The following is a 19,852-nucleotide window of genomic DNA, read 5'->3' on the forward strand; positions in this document are numbered from 1 at the left end:
TTGTCCTGTCACGCTGGATTTCAGAATTAAGCATAAAATTCAACAGCATTTGTACTGACACCATTATGCTCTTTGCATTTAACGCTGAATTATTTTATTGACAGCTGAGCCATGTCTGTCACACACATTTCGGTCCTTCTGCAATTTAACGTGTCGATAATCTCTAAATTTAGTCTATCTCGTACTTTTGATGAAAATGCCTTCAGCAAGGTTGTTCGATCACTTTGCTATAGCAGCGAATTTGACAATTGCAAGGCTTACATTTTACTTAAAAGTTCCCTGGCACTGACACGACAAAAAGGGAAGTGACAACGGATACGTGAAATTGCGTGAGGAAAAGTCTGCATACTTCTGAAAGCAGGAACAGAGAAAACGCCTTAAAACAAGAAGCGAGAAGGAGAAAAAAAAATGTATACATGTTGCCTATTCTGAATAATTAAAATATCAGTAATTACTTGAGGCTTTTGGAAATGGGTTTATTTTCTTCCCCTTCTTAAACTCCTCAATTAGCGGTTTCGATGGCCATATTTCTGTAAAATAAATTCAACTGATCATTTCAGTGAAATATTCCAAATGCTGGTCATTATGTTTATAGTAATTAATATAATTAATGACGATCTTTATACCCTAGAATGTAGAAGAATGAGGCGAGATTTGTAAAAATATTCACCAGTCTGGGTGGATTCGATAAGATACATTCAAGTAGGCTTCATCCATTGTAGCTTTGGGGGACTAGAATCCACATCATGGTTTAAGGGTAAAAGGTGAAGACTTTAAGGGAAATACGAGGGGATATTACTTCACTCAGAGTGTGGTGAGAGGGTGAAAAGACCTGCCTGTGGAACTGGTGGAAGCAGATTTATTTCAAAGTTTAAGATAAATTTGGGTAGGTCCATGGATGGGAGGGAAATCAAGAGCTGTTGTGCAGGGACGAGAAGTCCTTGGAAGAATAAGAGTTCTGCACGGGTAGGTGGACGGATAGGCCTGTTTCGCAGTATATAACGCTATGACTGTATTATTACCTGAACAAATAATCGCAACATCCTCCTCGTGTTTGCAGTTGTGTTGGCCCCATGCTGAAGATGGGCATTGCCATAAAAGTGAGTCACCCAACCGACATCTCACGTCATCCATCCAGATCGGTCCAGTCCCTTCTCCAAATGCAGCGGTGTTTTCTATTAATTTTGCCGAACCGCAGTTGAGCTGGGAGCAAACGACTTGTGCATTCTCCATACCAAAGGAGTCGGAGCAAACTGTCCCCCATGTTCCGTTAAAGAATACTTCAAGTCTTCCCTGGCAAGGATTCTTCCCATTTGCCAACCTTACCTCCCTGTGATCTGAAGAACAAAGAACAAACCTGATTCTTGATTATAGCTTCAGGTTAATAATTAATTGTGATGCGGGTATATGGTGATCAGGGACATGCAGCACCTCTGATGATGGGGATTATGGTGTCCAATCTCACCTTTGGATACTGAGCTCTAACCAAAGACTCGAAGTAGCTGTTTGCATGCGACGTCGGCAACGCAATGTGCACTGTCTTGACAGGAAAGCTGAATCAGGCGAGGGTAGCCGGCGGGACCGTATCGCAGAGAGATACTCACCTGCCTGCGCTAGCATGCAATCACAGCTCCGGCAGTGTGGACGTATAAGATCAACAGTGAGGTAATAATAAGAGAGTTGCCGTGATGGGAGACTTTAATTTCCCAAATATCGATTGGCATCTCCCTAGAGCAAAAGGTTCAGATGGGGTGGAGTTTGTTAGGTGTGTTCAGGAAACCCTGGTCAGACACCACATGGAGTACTGTACTCAGTTCTGGTAGCCTCACTACCGGAAAAAAGTAGAAGACATAGAAATTGTGCAGAGGAGATTTACAAGGATTTTTGTCCGGATTGGGGAGCATGCCTTATGAAAAAAAAGGTTGAGCGAACTCGGATGATGAGAGGCATTGATCCTATAGATATAGGATCCCCCCCCCCCCCCCCCAGGGCTGAAATGTTTGCCAGAAGAGGACACAGGTTTAATTTGCTGGGGAGTGGGAACAGAGGAGATCTCAGGGGTAAGTTTTTTTTTTTAACTCAGAGATTGGTGAGTGCGTGGAATGGGCCGCCGGAAACGCTGGCGCAGGCGGATGCGATATGGTCTTTTAAGAGACTTTTGGATAGGTACATGGAGCTCAGAAAATACAGGGGTATGGGTAAGCCTAGTAATTCCTAAGGTATGGATATTTCGGCACCACCTTGTGGGCCAAGCGGCTTGTATTGTGGTGTAGGGTTTCCAGGTTTCCATCCAACGGCCAGGAAGCGTGCAATAGTTCGATTTAAAACCAGTATATTATACCTGAACAATAGAATGAAGCAGGACTTGGCTCGTGTAGACTGGAAACACAGGCTATGTGGTGAGATGGTTAAGGAATAGTGAAAAACTTTCAAAGAGATTTTTCACGGAGCTCAAAAAAAGGCAAAGACAGTAATGGTGCGGACAGCTAGCCCTGGATAACTAAGGAAATAAAGAAGGTATCAAACCAGACGCTCCTGCATAAAAAGTCGTCAAGACAAATGAGAAACTGGAAGTTTGAGAAAACTTTAAAAAGCAACAAAGAATCAGGAAGTGAGCAATGAATAAAGGGAAGCCAGATTATCAAAACAAAATAGCACACAATAAAAATGGATAGCAAAATTATTTATAATAATATCAAGCGAATACGGTGGCTAAAGTGAACACAGGTCACTTTGCGGACGAGAAGGGGGAATTCATATTGAGCAATGACGAAATGGCAGAGGCTTTGAATTACTATATTGTGACAATATTCATGGTGGAAGATACGTCTAACATGCCAAAGAAAGAATGATGGATGCAATGGCAGACGTGCACATCTATATAATAGGTATAACGAAAGAGGTAGTGCTGAGTAAACATAGGGCCTGAAGATAGATAAGTCCATTTCTCCTGATGGAATGCATTCTAGCGCACTGAAAGAAAGGAACATAGAAGAGTACAGCACAGTACAGGCCCTTCGGCCAACAATGTTGTGCTGACCCTCAAACCCTGCCTCCCATCTAAGTCCCCACGTTAAATTCCTCCATATACCTGTCTAGTATTCTCTTAAACTTCACTAGCGTATCTGCCTCCACCACCGACTCAGGCAGTGCATTCCACTCACCAACCACTCTCTGAGTCAAAAACCTCCGTCTAATACACCCCCCACCCCCGAACTTCCCACCTTAAAGCCCTATCCTCTTGCATTGAGCAGTGATGCCCTGGGGAAGAGGGGCTGGCTACCCACTCTATCTATTACTCTTATTATCTTGTACTCCTCTATCATGTCTCCTATCATCCTCCTTCTCTCCAAAGAGTAAAGCCCTAGCTCCATTAATCTCTGAATATAATGCATACACTCTAAACCAGGCAGCATCCTGGTAAATCTCCTCTGTACCCTTTCCAATGCTTCCACATCCTTCCTATAGTGAGGTGACCAGAACTGGACACAGTACTCCAAAGGTGGCCTAACCAGAGTTTTATAGAGCTGCATCATTACATCGCGACTCTAAACTCTATCCCTCGACTTATAAAAGCTAACACCCTATAAGCTTTCTTAACTAGCCTATCCACCTGTGAGGCAACTTTCAGGGATCTGTGGACATGTACCCCGAGATCCCTCTGCTCCTCCACACTACCAAGTATCCTGCCATTTACTTTGTACTCTACCTTGGAGTTTGGCCTTCTAAAGTGTACCACCTCAACTTCTCTGGGTTGAACTACCACTTCTCACCCGCCTTCTGCATCTTATCAATGTTTCTCTGCAATCTTTGACAATCCTCCAAACTATCTACAACACCACCAACCTGTGTGTCGTCTGCAAACTTGCCAACCCACACTTCTACCCCCATAGCCAGGTTGTTAATAAAAATCATGGAAAGTAGAGGTCCCAGAACCTATCCTTCTGGAACACCACTCGTCACAATCGTCCAATCTGAATGTTCTCCCTCCACCACCACCCTCTGCCTTCTGCAGGCAAGCCAATTCTGAATCCACCTGGTCAAGCTTCCCTGGATCTCATGCCTTCTAACTTTCTGAATAAGCCTACCATGTGGAACCTTGTCAAATGCCTTACTAAAATCCATGTAGATCACGTCCACTGCAGTACCCTCATCTAACTGCCTGGTCACCTCCTCAAAGAACTCTATCAGGCTTGTTAGACACGATCTGCCCTTCACAAAGCCATTCTATCTGTCCCTGTGAAAACCACGATTCTCTAAATGCCCAGAGATCCTATCTGTAAGAATCTTTTCCAACAGTTTTCCCACCACAGACGAAAGGCTCACTGGTCTATAATTACCCGGACTATCCCTACTACGTTTTTTGAACAAGGGGACAACATTCGCCTCCATCCAATCCTCCGGTACCATTCCCGTGGACAACGAGGACATAAAGGTCCCAGCCAGAGCTCAGCTATCTCCACCCTCCCCTCGTGGAACAGCCTGGGGAATATTCCGTCAGGCGCCCGGGACTTATCCTTCCTTATGTATTCTAGCAGCTCCAACACCTCCTCTCCCTTAATATCTACATGCTCCAGAACATCAACCTCACACATATTATCCTCACCATCATCATCAAATGGCAGAAGTTAAAATTAAAGTAATACTTTGGGAAAAATTCTCTGGACGGTGAGTAGCTTCCGGCGGATTAGAAGAAGGCGAATATCTCGTCAGTGTTCAAAAAACAATGTAGGGAAAAGGCAGGGAACTATAGGCCAGTTAGGTTAACCTCTGTAGTTGTGAAAATGTTTAAAAATTTCATTATAAATGAAATAGCGTGTCATCTGGATAGAAATGGATCCATCAGGCAGACACAGTATCGATTCAGAAAAGGCAAGTCCTCATTGAGAATATAACGGACACAGGCGATAGAGGGGAACAGATGGACATTCTTTACCTAGATTCCCTGAAGGCATTTGATAAGTTGCCACATAAAAGACTTATCCATAAGCTACCGATGCATAGAGTTGAAGGAGTATATATTAGCATGGGTGGAGGATTGGTTAATTAATAGAAAGCAACCAGATGGGATACATGAGTGTTACCGTGGTTGGTATACAGTGGAGAGTGGAGTGCCTCAGGTGTATAGGTCATGGTATGCATTAACCATCCAGAAGAGGGGACCGAGTGCATTGTATCTAACTTTGCCTTTGATACCATATTGAGCTGAAAAGTAAATTTTGCTGAAGATACAGAGAGTCTGCAGAGAACACATGGGTAGGTAAAGTGAGTGGTCAAAGGTCTGGCAGATGGCATGCAATGTTGGTAAATGCGAGGTCATCCACTTGAAAACGGAAGAGCAGATTATTATTTAGGTGGTAAAATATGGCAGCACGCAGCAGTGCAAAGGGACTTAGGAGTGCTTGTGTATGAATCTCAAAATTTGTTTTTCAGGAACAGCGGGCTATCAAGAAGGCAAATGGAATTCGTTTCTCGAGGGATTGAATTGAAGAGCAGGGATGTTATGCTGCGTATTGATGAGGCCACACCTGGAGTACTGCGTGCAATTCTGCTCTCCTTACTTAAAGGAAGATATACTGGATGTGGAAGTGGTGCAGAGGAGGTTTACCAGGTTGAAACCAGAGATGAAGGGTTAGACAATGAGGAGAGATTGAGGAGCCTTGGACTGCACTCGCTGGAATTCAGAAGAGCAGATCTTACAGAAATGAATAAAATTATGAAAGTGATAGATAAGATAGAGGCAGAAAAGTTGTTTCCACTGGTAGGTGATACTGGAACTAGGGTACATAGTCTCAAGATTCTGGGGAGTAGATTTAGGACGGAGATCAGGAGGGACTGCTTTTCTCAGAGAGTGATCAATCTGAGGAATTGTCGGCCCACTGAAGGAGTGGAAGCGACCTCATTAAGTATATTTAAGACAGGTTGGATGGATATTTGCATAGCGGGGGAATTAAGGCCTTTAGGAAAAAGACAGGTCGATGGAGATGAATCTATGGCCTGATCAGCCATGATCTTACTAAATGTCGGAGCAGTCTCGACGGGCCAGATGGCCTACTCCTGCTCCAATTTCTTAGTTTCTTGTGCTCCTCTGTTCAAATGACACGGCGAGGCACAGAACTGGTCATTCTCTGCAACTACGGAAGACCCCAGTTTGTGCGACTACTAGTACCACTGGACACGGACTTCCGAGGTCGAGAGAATGGAACTGTCCCAGTGCAACGTCTTTTCAGTTAAAATAATACTCTCCCGCATAGGTTTCCTGTCATTGTTGGAGACGATGGGCAAGAACAACCGTAGACGATAGCGAGTTTTAATATCAGCAGCGTAGAAAGGTTTATATTTATGACTCAAATTTGCATCCCTTCCACAGTTAAGTTGTGCAGTGCAATCTTTCGCAGTAAAAAAAAATGAATCTTAACTGCATAATCTGAATTATTGCTGCGTCTTAATGGATATATTCCAATAAAGTCATAACATATACGAACAGAATTATAAATAGGAGAAATTGTGTCGAAGCTGGAAATTCAAAGCAACGCACACAAGATGCTGTAAGGACTCTGTAGATCAAGAAACTTCAATGGAACTAGTCGACATTTCAGGCCAAGATTTTTGTTCAGGGCATGTGCAATTGTCCAGACTTCTGGAACCATTCCAGAATCTACAGATTCTTGAAAGATCATCACTGATGCCTCCACGATCTCTTCAGCAACCTCTTTCAGAACACCATTTGGTCCAGGTGACATGTACCGTCAGACCTTTTAGTTACACAAGAACTTTCTCTCAAATTCTGGTAACTTCACACACTTCATGTTCCCTGACACCTGGAACTTGCAACATAGTACTTGCGTCTTTTACATCGAAGACTGATGTAAAATATTTATTCAGTTCGTCTGCTATTTCGTTGTCGTCTGTTATAACTCTGCAGCATCGTTTAACTGCGCTCTGATATCCAGTCTCACCTCTCTTTTACACTTTATGCATCCGAAGAAACGTTTCTGAGCCCATTTAATATTATTGGCCAGCTTGTGTTCTTTTTCCATGTTTACTTCCTTAATGACTTTATACTTGCCTTATGTTGGTATTTCAAACTTTGCCAATCCAACAGCTTCCGACTACTTTTTCCTCTATTTTCTGCCTTCTCTTTGGCTTTCATGTTGGCTTTGTCGTCTCCTGTTAACAACGGCCGTGTCATCTTTCCTTTAGAATACTTCTCTTTGAGATGTATATCTCCAGTGCTGTCCGAATTGCCTCCAGAAATTCTAGCCATTGCGGCTCTGACGTCATATCTGCCAAGGTTCTGTTCCAGTCAATTCTCACCAACTCCTCTCTCATGCCTCTGTAATTCGTTTTACTCCACTGTCAAACTGAGACATCAGATTTTAGCTTCCCCTTCGAAAATTGCAGGGTGAATTCGATTACATTATATTATGAACGGTTCTTTTACTTTGAGGTCTCAAATCAGCTCTGGTCCATTGCACAACGCTCAATCCGGAATACACGATCCTCTAATGGGCTCAACTACGATCGTCTGTGAAAAAGAATCTTGTTAGCGCTCTAGAAATTCTCTCTTCTAGAATGCAGCAACAACCTGATTTCTTCGAATCTACCTGCCTATTGGCATTCATTTTCTATCCCCGTTATAATTTGTAAGCCACATCCTTACTACTGTTCACAGGTCTGTATACAAACGCCATCAGTGTACTTTTACCTTTCCAGTTCATTAGCATTACCCACAATAATTCAACGCCTTCCGTCTCGATGTCACGTCTTTCCAGTGATTTGATTTCATTTCTAACCAACAGTGTTATGCCACCTTATCTGCTTTCCTGCTTGTCCTTTCGATGCAATATGTATCCTTGAATATTATGTTCCCAGCTATAATCATCCTTCAGCCATGCTTAGGTGTTACTTAAAACATCCCACCTGCCAATCTGCATTTGTGCTGCGAGTTCATCAGCGTCGGGTGATTGATAAGTTCGTGGCCTGGGGTAGTAGGAGATGAGTTTCAAGTTTTCTGCATGATCACTTTATTCTATGTAATGGATGCATTCAAATACTATATCTTCAGTGCTGTAGTCACCCTTTTTTGATTTTGTCCACCATTCACCTTGCAGCTCATCCTGTTGACTGAAATTTTGCCCTATCAACAGCCTCAGCATCTCCGGACTACACATTGCCTCTACTTGCAAACCAGTGACCACTTCTCCCGCACTATTATCCGCCTTTTCTCCGATACGTCTTGCATTGAAATACCTGGATCTCAGGACACTAGAGGCACCACGTTCAGCCTTTTGATTCCTAACTTCGTCTGAGGTCTTACCAACATTTGCCTCCACATCCTCTCCACTAATTGTTCCGGCACTATGACTCCCATCCACCAACGCCTCCAGCTTCAAGCGCACCATGAAGGATCAACATACCTTTCCACTTGTGTTTTAGTCCCCCTCCTGTTCAGGTACAAGATATCCTCTTACACACGTATTAAATTGCATGATCTTAACCAGGTATTAAATTGCATTATCTCCCTAGACTGGTCTCACCAGCATATGGGACAGTTAGCAACCCTCAGATCACAACCATGGACGTCTGCCCTTTAAATCAGAACTGTGTCACTCAATCCCTAGTGAAAACCCCATCACTCGTCCTGCTGATGTCATTGGAAATTGCATGAACCACGACCTCTGGTAGTTCATTTTCCCACTAAATAATGCTGAGATATCCTAGACCGTGGCCACCAGGAGGGAGCATACCATCCGGAAATCTTGCTCTCACACACAGTACCTCTTGTTCGATCCCCAAACTAATGAATCCCCTCTCCACACAGTGTGCTTCTACTTCTCCCTTCTCTTCTAAGTCACAGAGCCAGACTCAGTTGCAGTAACCAGAAACCGGAAACGCATATAACTTGATCTGCCGAGTCCTATAAAAAAATGAATCCAAGCACCAATACGTGCTGATGAAATCCTGCCTCGAAATCACGATCCCTGCACCTTCCTCCAGCAAAAGCAAGTATGAGGTAGAGGGAGTGGGGCCTCACTCAAACGCTGACAGACGATGTCCATGGTGCCGCTTCGTCTTCTCTTGAGAGAGGATAGATTAGTATCGTTTTCCTTTAAACTACGACAGATATCAGAATGAATTTAAAATATATATTTTATCGTAATATTTTTCGATTTATTTGTAGATAAATCATTGAATCGTTTTTGGCTTTGGTGGTAGTGTTGGTGGTTATTCGATAAGAGATTATAATACCAATTTTATCCAATATCATAGCGAAATTATTTTACACTGCTATTTCAAGTACAAATTTCATTATATAGAGATAAAATCATCCGCATGTCTGCATGCCTAAGGAAATCCTCACCCGAACAGATAACTCCAGCATCTTCTTTGTGAATGCAATCGTTCTCGCCCCATGGTCTCGCCGGACATTGCCACAAGGCCGAATTATTCGCTGCGCACTTGAGGTTGTCCATCCAGATAGGACCTGAGCCTTGGCCAAACCAACTGGACTTCGTGGCATTAACAGCATGTCCACAATTCAGTTCCTTGCAGACAATATGTGCATCTATTAGATCCCAAGCGTCATCGCACACGGTGCCCCAGATTCCGTTGTAATAAACTTCTACCCTTCCGGCACAACGACTTGCACCATTCACCAGCCTTACGGGAACATTATCTGCAGCACGAAATAATATTAATTAAATGAGTTGGCTTTCTGGAAACAACTTGACTAAGGCTTGCAATCAAACAGCCTGAACAGATAATTGTCAAGTGTAAATTCATTACTCTGCTTAACATAAATTCTCAAACCACTGGCCATTTATAAGAAAGGAGAGGGCTGCGTTATGGGTGTTTGTAATCTTTAAACTCAAGGTCAAGTGTAAGATTGTTCAATTTCGTTTCCAGTACACAATTGATTAGGGAAACATAATTTTTTCTCCAGTTAGTATGCAGCAGTAAATTAAAAAAAGTAAGATAAAGAACACAATAATAAATATAAAATAATGTATATAATGTGACGCAAGGAACAGGACTGGCTGCACATAAGGTTATTCTGACAGGAAATGATAAAGCAGTGGTGGTTGAGTGTGTCGAGGTGCGTGACGGTGATTGGAGATGTTGATCAGCCTGACTGCTTAGAAAAAGTAACAGTTTTTGTTTCTGATGTGTCTGGCGTGGATACTATGTAGCCTCCGCCTGATGGCAGTAGAGCAAACAGTCTATGAGCAACCACGTTTCGCAACTTGTTCCTTGAAGAACTGAGGATATTTGCGATGGATTGCAAATTGCTCACATCCATTCAGCATTCCTCTGCACTTTTTGAAAGTGCAATCTTTCTTAATTCCTTCCAGTCTGTGGTTCAAATGTTCACAGACTTGTTCTGGCAGGAGTTTGCGACATATATACTCATTCAGCTGTGATTACCACTGCGCATAGAATGTGATGGTGAACTTGAATTAGATCAGTTTGAGGCTCTCACTGTGGCGATGGTCAATCGTATCAAAATGTCAGCATGGACCTGTAAGTAAAGATAACTGTAGATTGTGATATACATAAGAGATTCTGCAGATGTTGCAAATGAAGTGTAACACACACAAATTGCTGGTGGATCTTAGCAGGTCAGGAATCACCTATCCCAGGAATACAGAGTGGTCGTTCTAGGTCTAGAACCTCCACCACGGCAGTATTGTGGATAGGCTAACTGTAATAGTATTAGGCAGATGTTTGCCTCCCTTGCAAATATGGAAACAGGGATCAAGAGGGCTAAAGTGTGATAAATTATCCTTCCTTATAACTCGTTCCGGAGAAAGTCGTATAGTTTGATCTTTATTTCATTGTTCATAAGGTGATAAATAAGCAAATGGGAACCATGGGAACGACATATTATCATGGAGAATACACACTCTATGACTGTACAGAGTACATACTTTATGAAGGAACAGAATGTTCTTACCAGAACAAAAGACACCAACATCACCACCGAAGGGTAAATAGTCCGCTTGTGTGAAAGTGCAGTTCCAGAGGTAGGATTCACCTCCAATACAACTGACATTGCTCATTATCACAGGCCCTTTCCCGATTCCATACTTCCCGTGGTTGTAAACATTTACTGCGGAGCCGCACTTAAGCTGTCTGCATACCACATCTGCGTCTTTGAAATCCCACAAGTCGTCAGTTACTCTGCCCCAGACGCCGCTGTGATAAACCTCCACTCGGCCATCGCATCGGCCCTCTCCAGCAGCCAGCCGCAAATGCCAGTGATCCGCTGAAAAATATAATTAGTTATGGATGTCCTCCGACATTCAGCATCAGCATATTTCAAGCAACAGTTACACATCCACATGTGTCCAAGCTGTTCAAAATTAATTAAATTAGAAACTGTTGCAAATATGCTATGCGACGGTTACTGGAAATAAATAGTATAAAATGCTTACGCTCTAACATATTGCAAGAACATGTCAGAACTGCGTTAGCAAGAGGAAACCAAGCAGACTCAAAGAATGTTGTTTTTTTTTAATTAAAAAAAATATATTTTACATAGTATATATATAATTATATATATATATATACACACACTCACTCACACACACACACACACACACACACACACACACACACACACACATATAATTAATTAAATTAAAGAAAAAACTAACTTATATATGTCAATGAAAAAAAAATACAAAAGAAAAAGAAGGAAAAAAGAGAACCCCAACTAACTACAAAAAATCCCACGAACTACAAAACAAAAAAGAGAGAAAAAAAACCATCAGGAACCAACTCCCGGAGCAATACGTCTTACAATTATTTATATATATATATAAGAAGAAAAAGAAAACAACTAACGCCAAATCACATTTATATAACATAAAATTGGAGGGAAACTATGTATATTAATTAAAATTGAATGATAACGTTCAGCAAAGGAGCCCCACCTTCTCTCAAAATCAAATTGGGGATCAAAAGTTCTACTTCTATTTTTTTTTCCAAACTAAGACATAACATTTTTTGGGAAAACCACTGAATTACTGCAGGAGCAGAGGTATCTTTCCACTTCAATAAAATAGCCCTTCTTGCCAACAATGTAACAAATGCAATTCTATGTTGGTTTGAAAATGAAATACCCTGAATAAGATGCTGAACTATTCCAAATAGAGCACTCAATGGATTAGGTTGTAAATTAATTTTCAGAGCTTTAGAAATTATATAAAATAAAGACTTCCAAACAGATTTCAATGAGGGATGTGACCAAAACATATGTGACAAAGTAGCTACTTCATCTTTCACAATAATTACCGATATTAGGAAATATTTTGGATAGCCTCTCCTTTGCTAAAGTAGAGCGGTGAACAATTTTAAACTGAATTAAACAATGATTGGCACATATCGAAGAAGAATTAACCATTTTCAAAACTCGCAACCAATCTTCATTAACAAAAGTCATATTAAGTTCTCTCTCCCCATCTTGTTTAATCTTTAGTCAGAGGCTATCTTTTTGTAGAAAAAAATAAATTATAAATTCTACTAATGCAGCCTCTCACTAAGGGATTCATATTCAAGGACTGGGATGATTCAGAACATCTTGGAGGGAAGTTTGCCTGGAGAGTCGTGAACCTCAGATGGGCATGTTACCAGAAACGTACACCAATTTACCAATTTAGGTTACTTGGCTCCATCCCTCCATCTTTCATTTCAGGAAGATATGCTCAACAGAGATGTTTACACATTTTAAACACTCCAGCTGTGCCGAAAACTCCTTGTAATAGCATTTCTATGCATAGCTTCAATTATTTAAATTAATTTATTGTATGCATTTCGTTGAATTACTGTTAATTTGTCGGCCAAAAAATCAAGTTTGTATATGAATAATGTAAATAATTATTTTCTCGCGGTTTCAGCACTGAACATTCTTAATTTATTATCAGATGTAGTTACTTAAATTTAATATTATATTTACTTGAGCTACATTCTTATTTATATATTCCTTTATTTTTTATATTTTATTTTGTTAGGTGAATATAGATTACATTAATTCATTCATTTTAAAATCTCAATATATTTATCAATATTTATAAATCATGGATGAACGAAAATGTTCGTTTTTTTATTACAAAAGCATATCAGCAGGTGCATTCTGAATCATTGCTGTATATTCGTTAGTGTATTTCAGTATTGTTTAATTGGCACAGCGTCTTTATGTAATAAATACATAGTCACGGTGTCATGATAACTTTAACGCCGTGTCAAGTGAGAACACTGCATATATGTGTTTTCTCGAACCAAGTAAAATGGAGAGGGATTGCTGGGAAATTCCATATTTGACAACTGGAAACTATTTTGTGGTATGCCACATGGCAGAATTCCGCACTACCCCATCTGTTTCCATGACAATTTTATTAAATGTAGCGGTGATGAGAGGATATTTTTCTAACATCACAGACAAAAAAAAAACCTAGCCCTCGTGTTTCAGATTGTAGAATGAAATCTTCCAATCGTTCGTTCCTTTAAGTTGCTTTTAAATTGTTTGTAAAATATGTGATACAAAGACAATTTTCCGTGGTTATTCTACGTTGTACAAATCAATTGCCCTTGGTTGCAGCTTTCATAACAAGCTAATTCCAGCACGTGACTATTATATAATTCAGTAATTGTACGGAAATCGCTTAAAATTTGCATTGCGTTGCAAGTAGGAGACGACTTGCATTTGTTCCCGCACACAACCAGAAGATGAAGCAACATTCATGAGGCTATTTTGAATTGCATTCCTCGGCTATTTCTGATATCTTAATGCCACGAACTCAGATTTTCTGGCTCTTCAGATGCTCAGTACGTCTGATGACTGTTTGAGTGTTCTATTTTGTTTAAAATCTCTAGCAAATATCGCTTTTCTATCTCGCTGTTCAACAATTTAGTCGGTATCAATTATCAAAAACTGACATCGCTCATCGGCCTCTGCATGTCGATTCAGGTTTAGATAGAGATTGATTCACTACATGGACTTCGATAAATCTAGTGAAACGCAACAACAGTCAACATAAACTAACAAAGAGCTCGGGGCAGCCTGCTAATATCTCCATACACACAGGTGCCAACGTAGCATGCCCACAATGCTGGGCAGAAACACTGGAGCAGCAACAGCAAAAACAACAGAACAATAGCAAAACACCTTCCGTTCTACGTTCAGACTACAATCTGCCGCGCAGGGCTAAATCACCATGGTTTCTGTAAAGAGGAATTTTGCCTGATAGATCTGTTAGAGTTCTTCCAGCCAGTAGCAAGCAGTGTGGAAAAGGAGAGGAAGTAGATGTCTCTCACTTGGATTTCCAGAAGTCCTTTCATAAGCTTCCATACATGAGGCTGCTTGACAAGATAGAATCCCATGTCCTTCAGGAAATATCCTGACATGGATCGATAAATAGCTGAGAGATAGGAGGTAGTGAGTGGGAATAAAAGAGGCCTTTTCTCGGTGGCTACCGGTGGCGGGTATTGTTCATCTGTGGTCTTTATTGGGAAATCTGCTTTTCAATAGGAGCATTTGATGTCACAGAAATGTACACAATATACATCCTGAAATGTTTTTCACACTGTTTTCATATTGTTTGTCAATGATTTGGATAATGGAATTGATGGCTTTGTGGCAAAGTTTGCCGATAATACGAAGAAAGGTGGAGAGGTCGTGAGTACTGATGAAGATATCCCATTGCAGCTGGACTTGGACAAACTAGAACAATGGGGAAAAACGTTGCCGATAGAAAATTGTGTCAAGAAATAGATAGTAATGCATTTTGGTAAAAGTAACAATAGCGGGGACAATTATCTAAATGAGAAGAAGGTTCAAACATCAGAGGTGCAGAGGGACTTAGAACATAGGGAGCTCGTGCAAAACTCCCAGAAGGTTAATTTCCAGGTTGTTTGTGTAGGAAAGATGTCAAATACTACGTTGGCATTTATTTCAAGCGGGATATATTGTAAAAGCAAAGAAATAATGTTCAGCCTTTATAAGACATTAGTCACACTGCACGTTGCATAATGTTGGACCCCATATCTCAGAAGGAATGTGCTGTCATTGGTGAGCGTCCAAAGGAGGTTCAGAGGATGATTCAGGGAATGAAGGGGTTAATATCTGAGAAGAGCTTGGCAGCTTTCTGCCTTTAGTCTGGGAAATTTAGAAGAATGCTGGAGGAACTAATTGAATGATATCTAATGTTGAAAGAACGAAGTAGGTGGACGTGGTTGGGTGTTTTCTAGTGTAGTGGTATAAAGAACCGGAGGGCACAGCCTCAAAATTGAGTGGTGGGGATCTTTTTGGACAAAGGTATGGAGGAATTCGTTTAGCCAGAGAGCAGCGAACCCATGGCATGCTGCGGGGTTAGACAAGTCTGCCGGCATATTTAAGGCGGAATTCGATCATTTCCTGATCGTTCAAGGCATCAAAAGATATAGCGTGAAGGCAGGTGAATCCGGAATCAGACATGGTGGAATGGTGAATCAATCCAGATGGGCAGAATGGCCTAATGCTTCTCCTTTATCTTTTGGTTTTAGTATTCTCCAGTCGTTCTCACACACACACACGGAAAGGACGCCGAGTCAGGCTGCCTTCGGGCCTACAACATCCACTCCTGGGCACTGGACACTGGGAATGGCAGATATCGGGCCTCGAATCACAAGTCCCTGGTTGGCCTATGCTCACAGTCTCTTAGACTGGTCGACAAGACAAACAACTACGAGGATGACACCATCGATCAAAGTAAATGTTCCACCTGGATAGTCAGAGCCTTCATTCGCATAGGTATTCCCTGTGTACCCTCCCACCGTTCTGCTTACTTTACCGTAACTCAAGTTATATTTGTTTTTCATGTTTCCAGAGCAGATGAACGGACATGTCCCTCAAAGCCGCACATGTTTTGAGCTTCCTCAGACGCTACCTGATGGGCTGATTATCAGCAGAATTCCTTTCTTCCATTTCAGATCTCCAGTATCTGCAGTTTTCGACTTCTTATTCGCGGCAAATCATATTGACTCAATATCCTGGAATCCTGCGTGCATAACCCAATATTATGCATATGGACTTCCAGTGTATTTAACCCCATATAATTTTCTATGAGCGCGGACCACAATTAGAAGGAATTCATTTAGCCAGATAAATTCGTGGAGTTGTGACTGACGGTTGTGGCCGGCAAAATCATTTATTTAAAGCCGAGTTTGATTGATTGTTAGTTAGTAAATGTGTCAACTGTTGTGAGGAGAAGTCATAAAAATCTAGCTTGGAGGGATAATAACTCAGCGTAGTTCTGCTCCATTGTCTTACGGTCTTATAACGCCAGCTGATTACACGCCTTGCAACTCTTACGGTATTTAATTATAAAGAGGTAAAGGCAGTTTCCATAGTCCAACAGTTATTATGATATATTTTCATTTTTTTTTTGCCTCAGCTCAAGCTGGTTAGACCTGACGTAGAGGCATAGCCAAGCAAATTCTTTTCTGATTTTCCAGTAACGTTTTGACTAATCAAGTGGTGTTTAATATTGTGACTTTCTGGAGTTTTATGTAGATTTTGCTGTGTTGTCTTTTTGGTTTAATGTTGTTAGTGAGTTTCGGATGATACCAGTTGCAGATACTACTAATATACCCTGTTAACAACAGGAATTCTGCAGATGCTGGAAATTCAAGCAACACACATCAAAGTTGCTGGTGAACGCAACAGGCCAGGCAGCATCTGTAGGAAGAGGTGCAGTCGACGTTTCAGGCCGAGACCTTTCGTCAGTCTCTGCCTGAAACGTCGACAGCACCTCTTTCTAATATACCCTGTTTATGTCTTTCGGTTTCCTCATTCAATTCGGCCGATTACTGGTGATCTTCACATTGATTTCTGTGTAGCTTTGGAATGTCTATATATATTCCGTATCTTGTTGTTGGTTGTTGATCTGTACTATCATATCTGGATCGGAATTGTCCTCTCTATAATAACTGATCTGTCGTAGCATAATTTGTGGGATGCTGACTCTAAATCCAGAGCAGGACTGTATTTATAAGGTACGACATACTCATGAGAGGATTTACAAGTTTGTTGCCTGGGGGAAGCATACCTTATGAGAATAGATTGAATGAACTCGGCCTTTTCTCCTTGAAGCGACGGAGGATGAGAGGTGACCTAATTGATGTGTTCAAGGTAGTGAGAGGCATTGATCGTATGGATAGTCAGAGGCTTTTTCTCCAGGGCTGAATTGGTTAACACAATAGGGCACAGTTTTAATGTGCTTGTAAGTAGGCACACAGGAGATGTCAGGGGTTAGTTTTTTTTTTTTTTTTTTTTTACGCAGGGAGTTGCGAGTGCGTGGAATGGGCTGCCGGCGGAGCTGGTGGAGGCGGAAACGATGGGGTCGTTTTAGGGACTCCTAGATGGCTAACTGGGGCTGAGAAAAATAGAGGGCTATGGGTAAAGCCTAGGTAGTTCTAAGGTAGGGACATGTTCGGAACAGCTTTGTGGGCCGAAGAGCCTGTATCGTACTGTAGGTGTTCCATGTCTCTATGTTTCTGTGTCTATGAGTTTTCATTTTAAAGCAAGAATTTGGTGAGTACTGTTTGCCACTTGATTTTTGCTCTCCAAGTAATCAGATTTAGTTAAACTGCGGCAGGATCCTGTAATGCGTTGGATTCGTTCTGGTTTCTCTCGGCATCTTCTGCATTTATCGTCTTTAATTTGTTGTTCTTATATTATGTATTATTGGTAATACCTTTGAGTTAACCTGTCTTGCCAGAAGCAACCACTTGTTTCTAGGAAAAAATCTCCGTATTCCTTCTTCATGTTCTATCGTCTTTCAATTCCCTCTTTTTAGTCAGCGTATTTCTCTTGTTTTACACATATAATTTATTATTATTATGATTATTTATTTTGTTCACATTTGCTCAAGCTTGCGTTCATTGTGGTATGGTCATAGCTAACCAGGCTGAATTGACAATTACGAGGCTCGGACTATTCTTGTGGTGTTGAATATTGTGGCTTTCTGAAGATGTACATAGATATTACTGTGTAGCCATGACGGTTTTATGCTATTGTGTAGTGAGTTTGGAATGACACCAGCTGTCATTACTATCGGTACGATGTGTACCTTGCCCATTTTCTAAATTCTTCCAATTTCCTCTTTTAATTCAGCATATCTCTGGTGCTTTTCTCTTTCTTATTTTTTTTTTACATTATCCCTGTTTAAATTTGTGTTATTGTTTTTTTTTTTTTTGTTTGTTTGTTTTCCCCCTGTATTGTTATATCCGGGCGGTGATTTTATATTGTCCTTCTGTAGTAAGTGATCGATCATAATATAATTTGTGATATCTGTCTGATCTGCCTCTAAAGCTAGATCAGACTTGAATGCTTACCTCGGTAGATTTTTTTCATGATTTTATATTTCAAGCAAAACTCAGATGAATGATGTTTGCCACTTAATATTGCCTGTGTAAGTAATCAGATTGTGTTGAACTGCAAGAGGATCCTATAATGTGTTGTATTACTTCTGGTTTTCATTCCCCCGGCATTTTCTCTTGAATTTCTCTCTCTTCAGGTGTGTATTTCTGATCTTTCTTGTGTTAACCTCCTGGTCTTGTATTGCCAGAAATAACCTTCTATTTCTGGGAGGAGGACTCCAGCTCTGAGCTAGGATTTCTATCCTTCATTGTCTACATCCGGTCGCTCAAATCGTGGGGATGTCTTCCCTAGAGGGTTACGCTCTAGCGTCGTCTAACATTTTCTTCAACAGTAATAATGTCTTCCCTTATCTGGGCTGTGGTCGCATTTAAGATCATTGGTGTATATTTCATAACGGAATTGCATATGCCTGACTGGAGTACTGATTCCTGGTTTAGTTGACGAAAGTATATCTTTACAAGTTTTATGTAACAGATGTGTAGATTTTTAATGTCACATATTCCTATTCCGCCTTTTGCCCTAGACAGAGTTAACCTCAGCGAATTCGATGTACATAATGTTTTCTGAAGTTGTCAACTTAGATCTTATTTTTCTTTGTAAATGTACCAGATTGGTTTCGGACCAAGATATCATGTCAAAAGGATATATTAATATAGGTAAAGCGAAGTCGTTTATTGCCTTTGTTATTTTTTTTACTGTTGGGCTCTGTCTGGTAGATTGTATTAACCCTTGGGGTAAATTCCGCCGAACAGTTTCATTTTTCCCAACGGGATCGATTTCCTTTCCTGGTTGATATCCCAGATACTTTTTTTTTAATATATATATTCATCCATCGGGGTAATTGTATCCTACTCCTCTGTTTTGTATTCTATTAGCTCTATTGCACCTATCTTTATGATTAAGGTTCTGCATTTATCCAGTCCGAAATTCATGTGTATATCTTTAGATTACTATCTTACTATTTTGAATGAATTGCTTTAGCTTAACTGATGAAAGAATACATAATTTCAAATACTCCATGTATAAGATCTGTTATAAGGTATAACTCACTTCGTTGTTTCTGAATTGATGCTATTACTATTACTTTCAAACTATTGTTGTTTCGATAAGCGCGGCTGATACTTAACGGCAATTCACCTACCTGAACAGATAACGCCGGCGTCATTTTTGTGTGTACAGGGGTGGTCTCTCCATGATGAAATGCGGCAGTCATTCAAACGCATCTCATTACCGCGACATTCAGTGACGTCTTTCCAAATTGGACCATTTCCTTCACCAAAGAATGCTCCCACGGGCGCTGAATGCACGGCTCCACAATGGAGATGATTGCAGACGACAGCCGCATCTTCTAAATCCCAGAAGACATCGCAGACTGTTCCCCATGTTTCACCCCTTAAGACTTCCACTCTACCCGAACATCTGTTCTTG

The 19,852-nt window shown here is 41.0% G+C and overlaps 1 protein-coding gene across 1 annotated transcript; it reads right to left on the reverse strand.

Annotated features, from left to right (window-relative positions):
- Window positions 1-751: 751 nt before the first annotated feature.
- On the reverse strand, window positions 752-19,677 carry LOC140196966 (scavenger receptor cysteine-rich domain-containing protein DMBT1-like). The gene is made up of 5 exons (XM_072256904.1): window positions 19,566-19,677; window positions 10,958-11,269; window positions 9,365-9,679; window positions 1,023-1,337; window positions 752-771 (listed from the first exon to the last, which is right to left on the reverse strand). The coding sequence occupies exons 1-5, from the start codon at window positions 19,645-19,647 to the stop codon at window positions 752-754; spliced, it is 1,044 nt and encodes a 347-aa protein (XP_072113005.1). The 5' UTR covers window positions 19,648-19,677.
- Between the last annotated feature and the right edge of the window lie 175 nt (window positions 19,678-19,852).

The sequence above is a fragment of the Mobula birostris genome, chromosome 4 (assembly GCF_030028105.1).
Source record: "Mobula birostris isolate sMobBir1 chromosome 4, sMobBir1.hap1, whole genome shotgun sequence".
NCBI classification, from domain to species: domain Eukaryota; kingdom Metazoa; phylum Chordata; class Chondrichthyes; order Myliobatiformes; family Myliobatidae; genus Mobula; species Mobula birostris.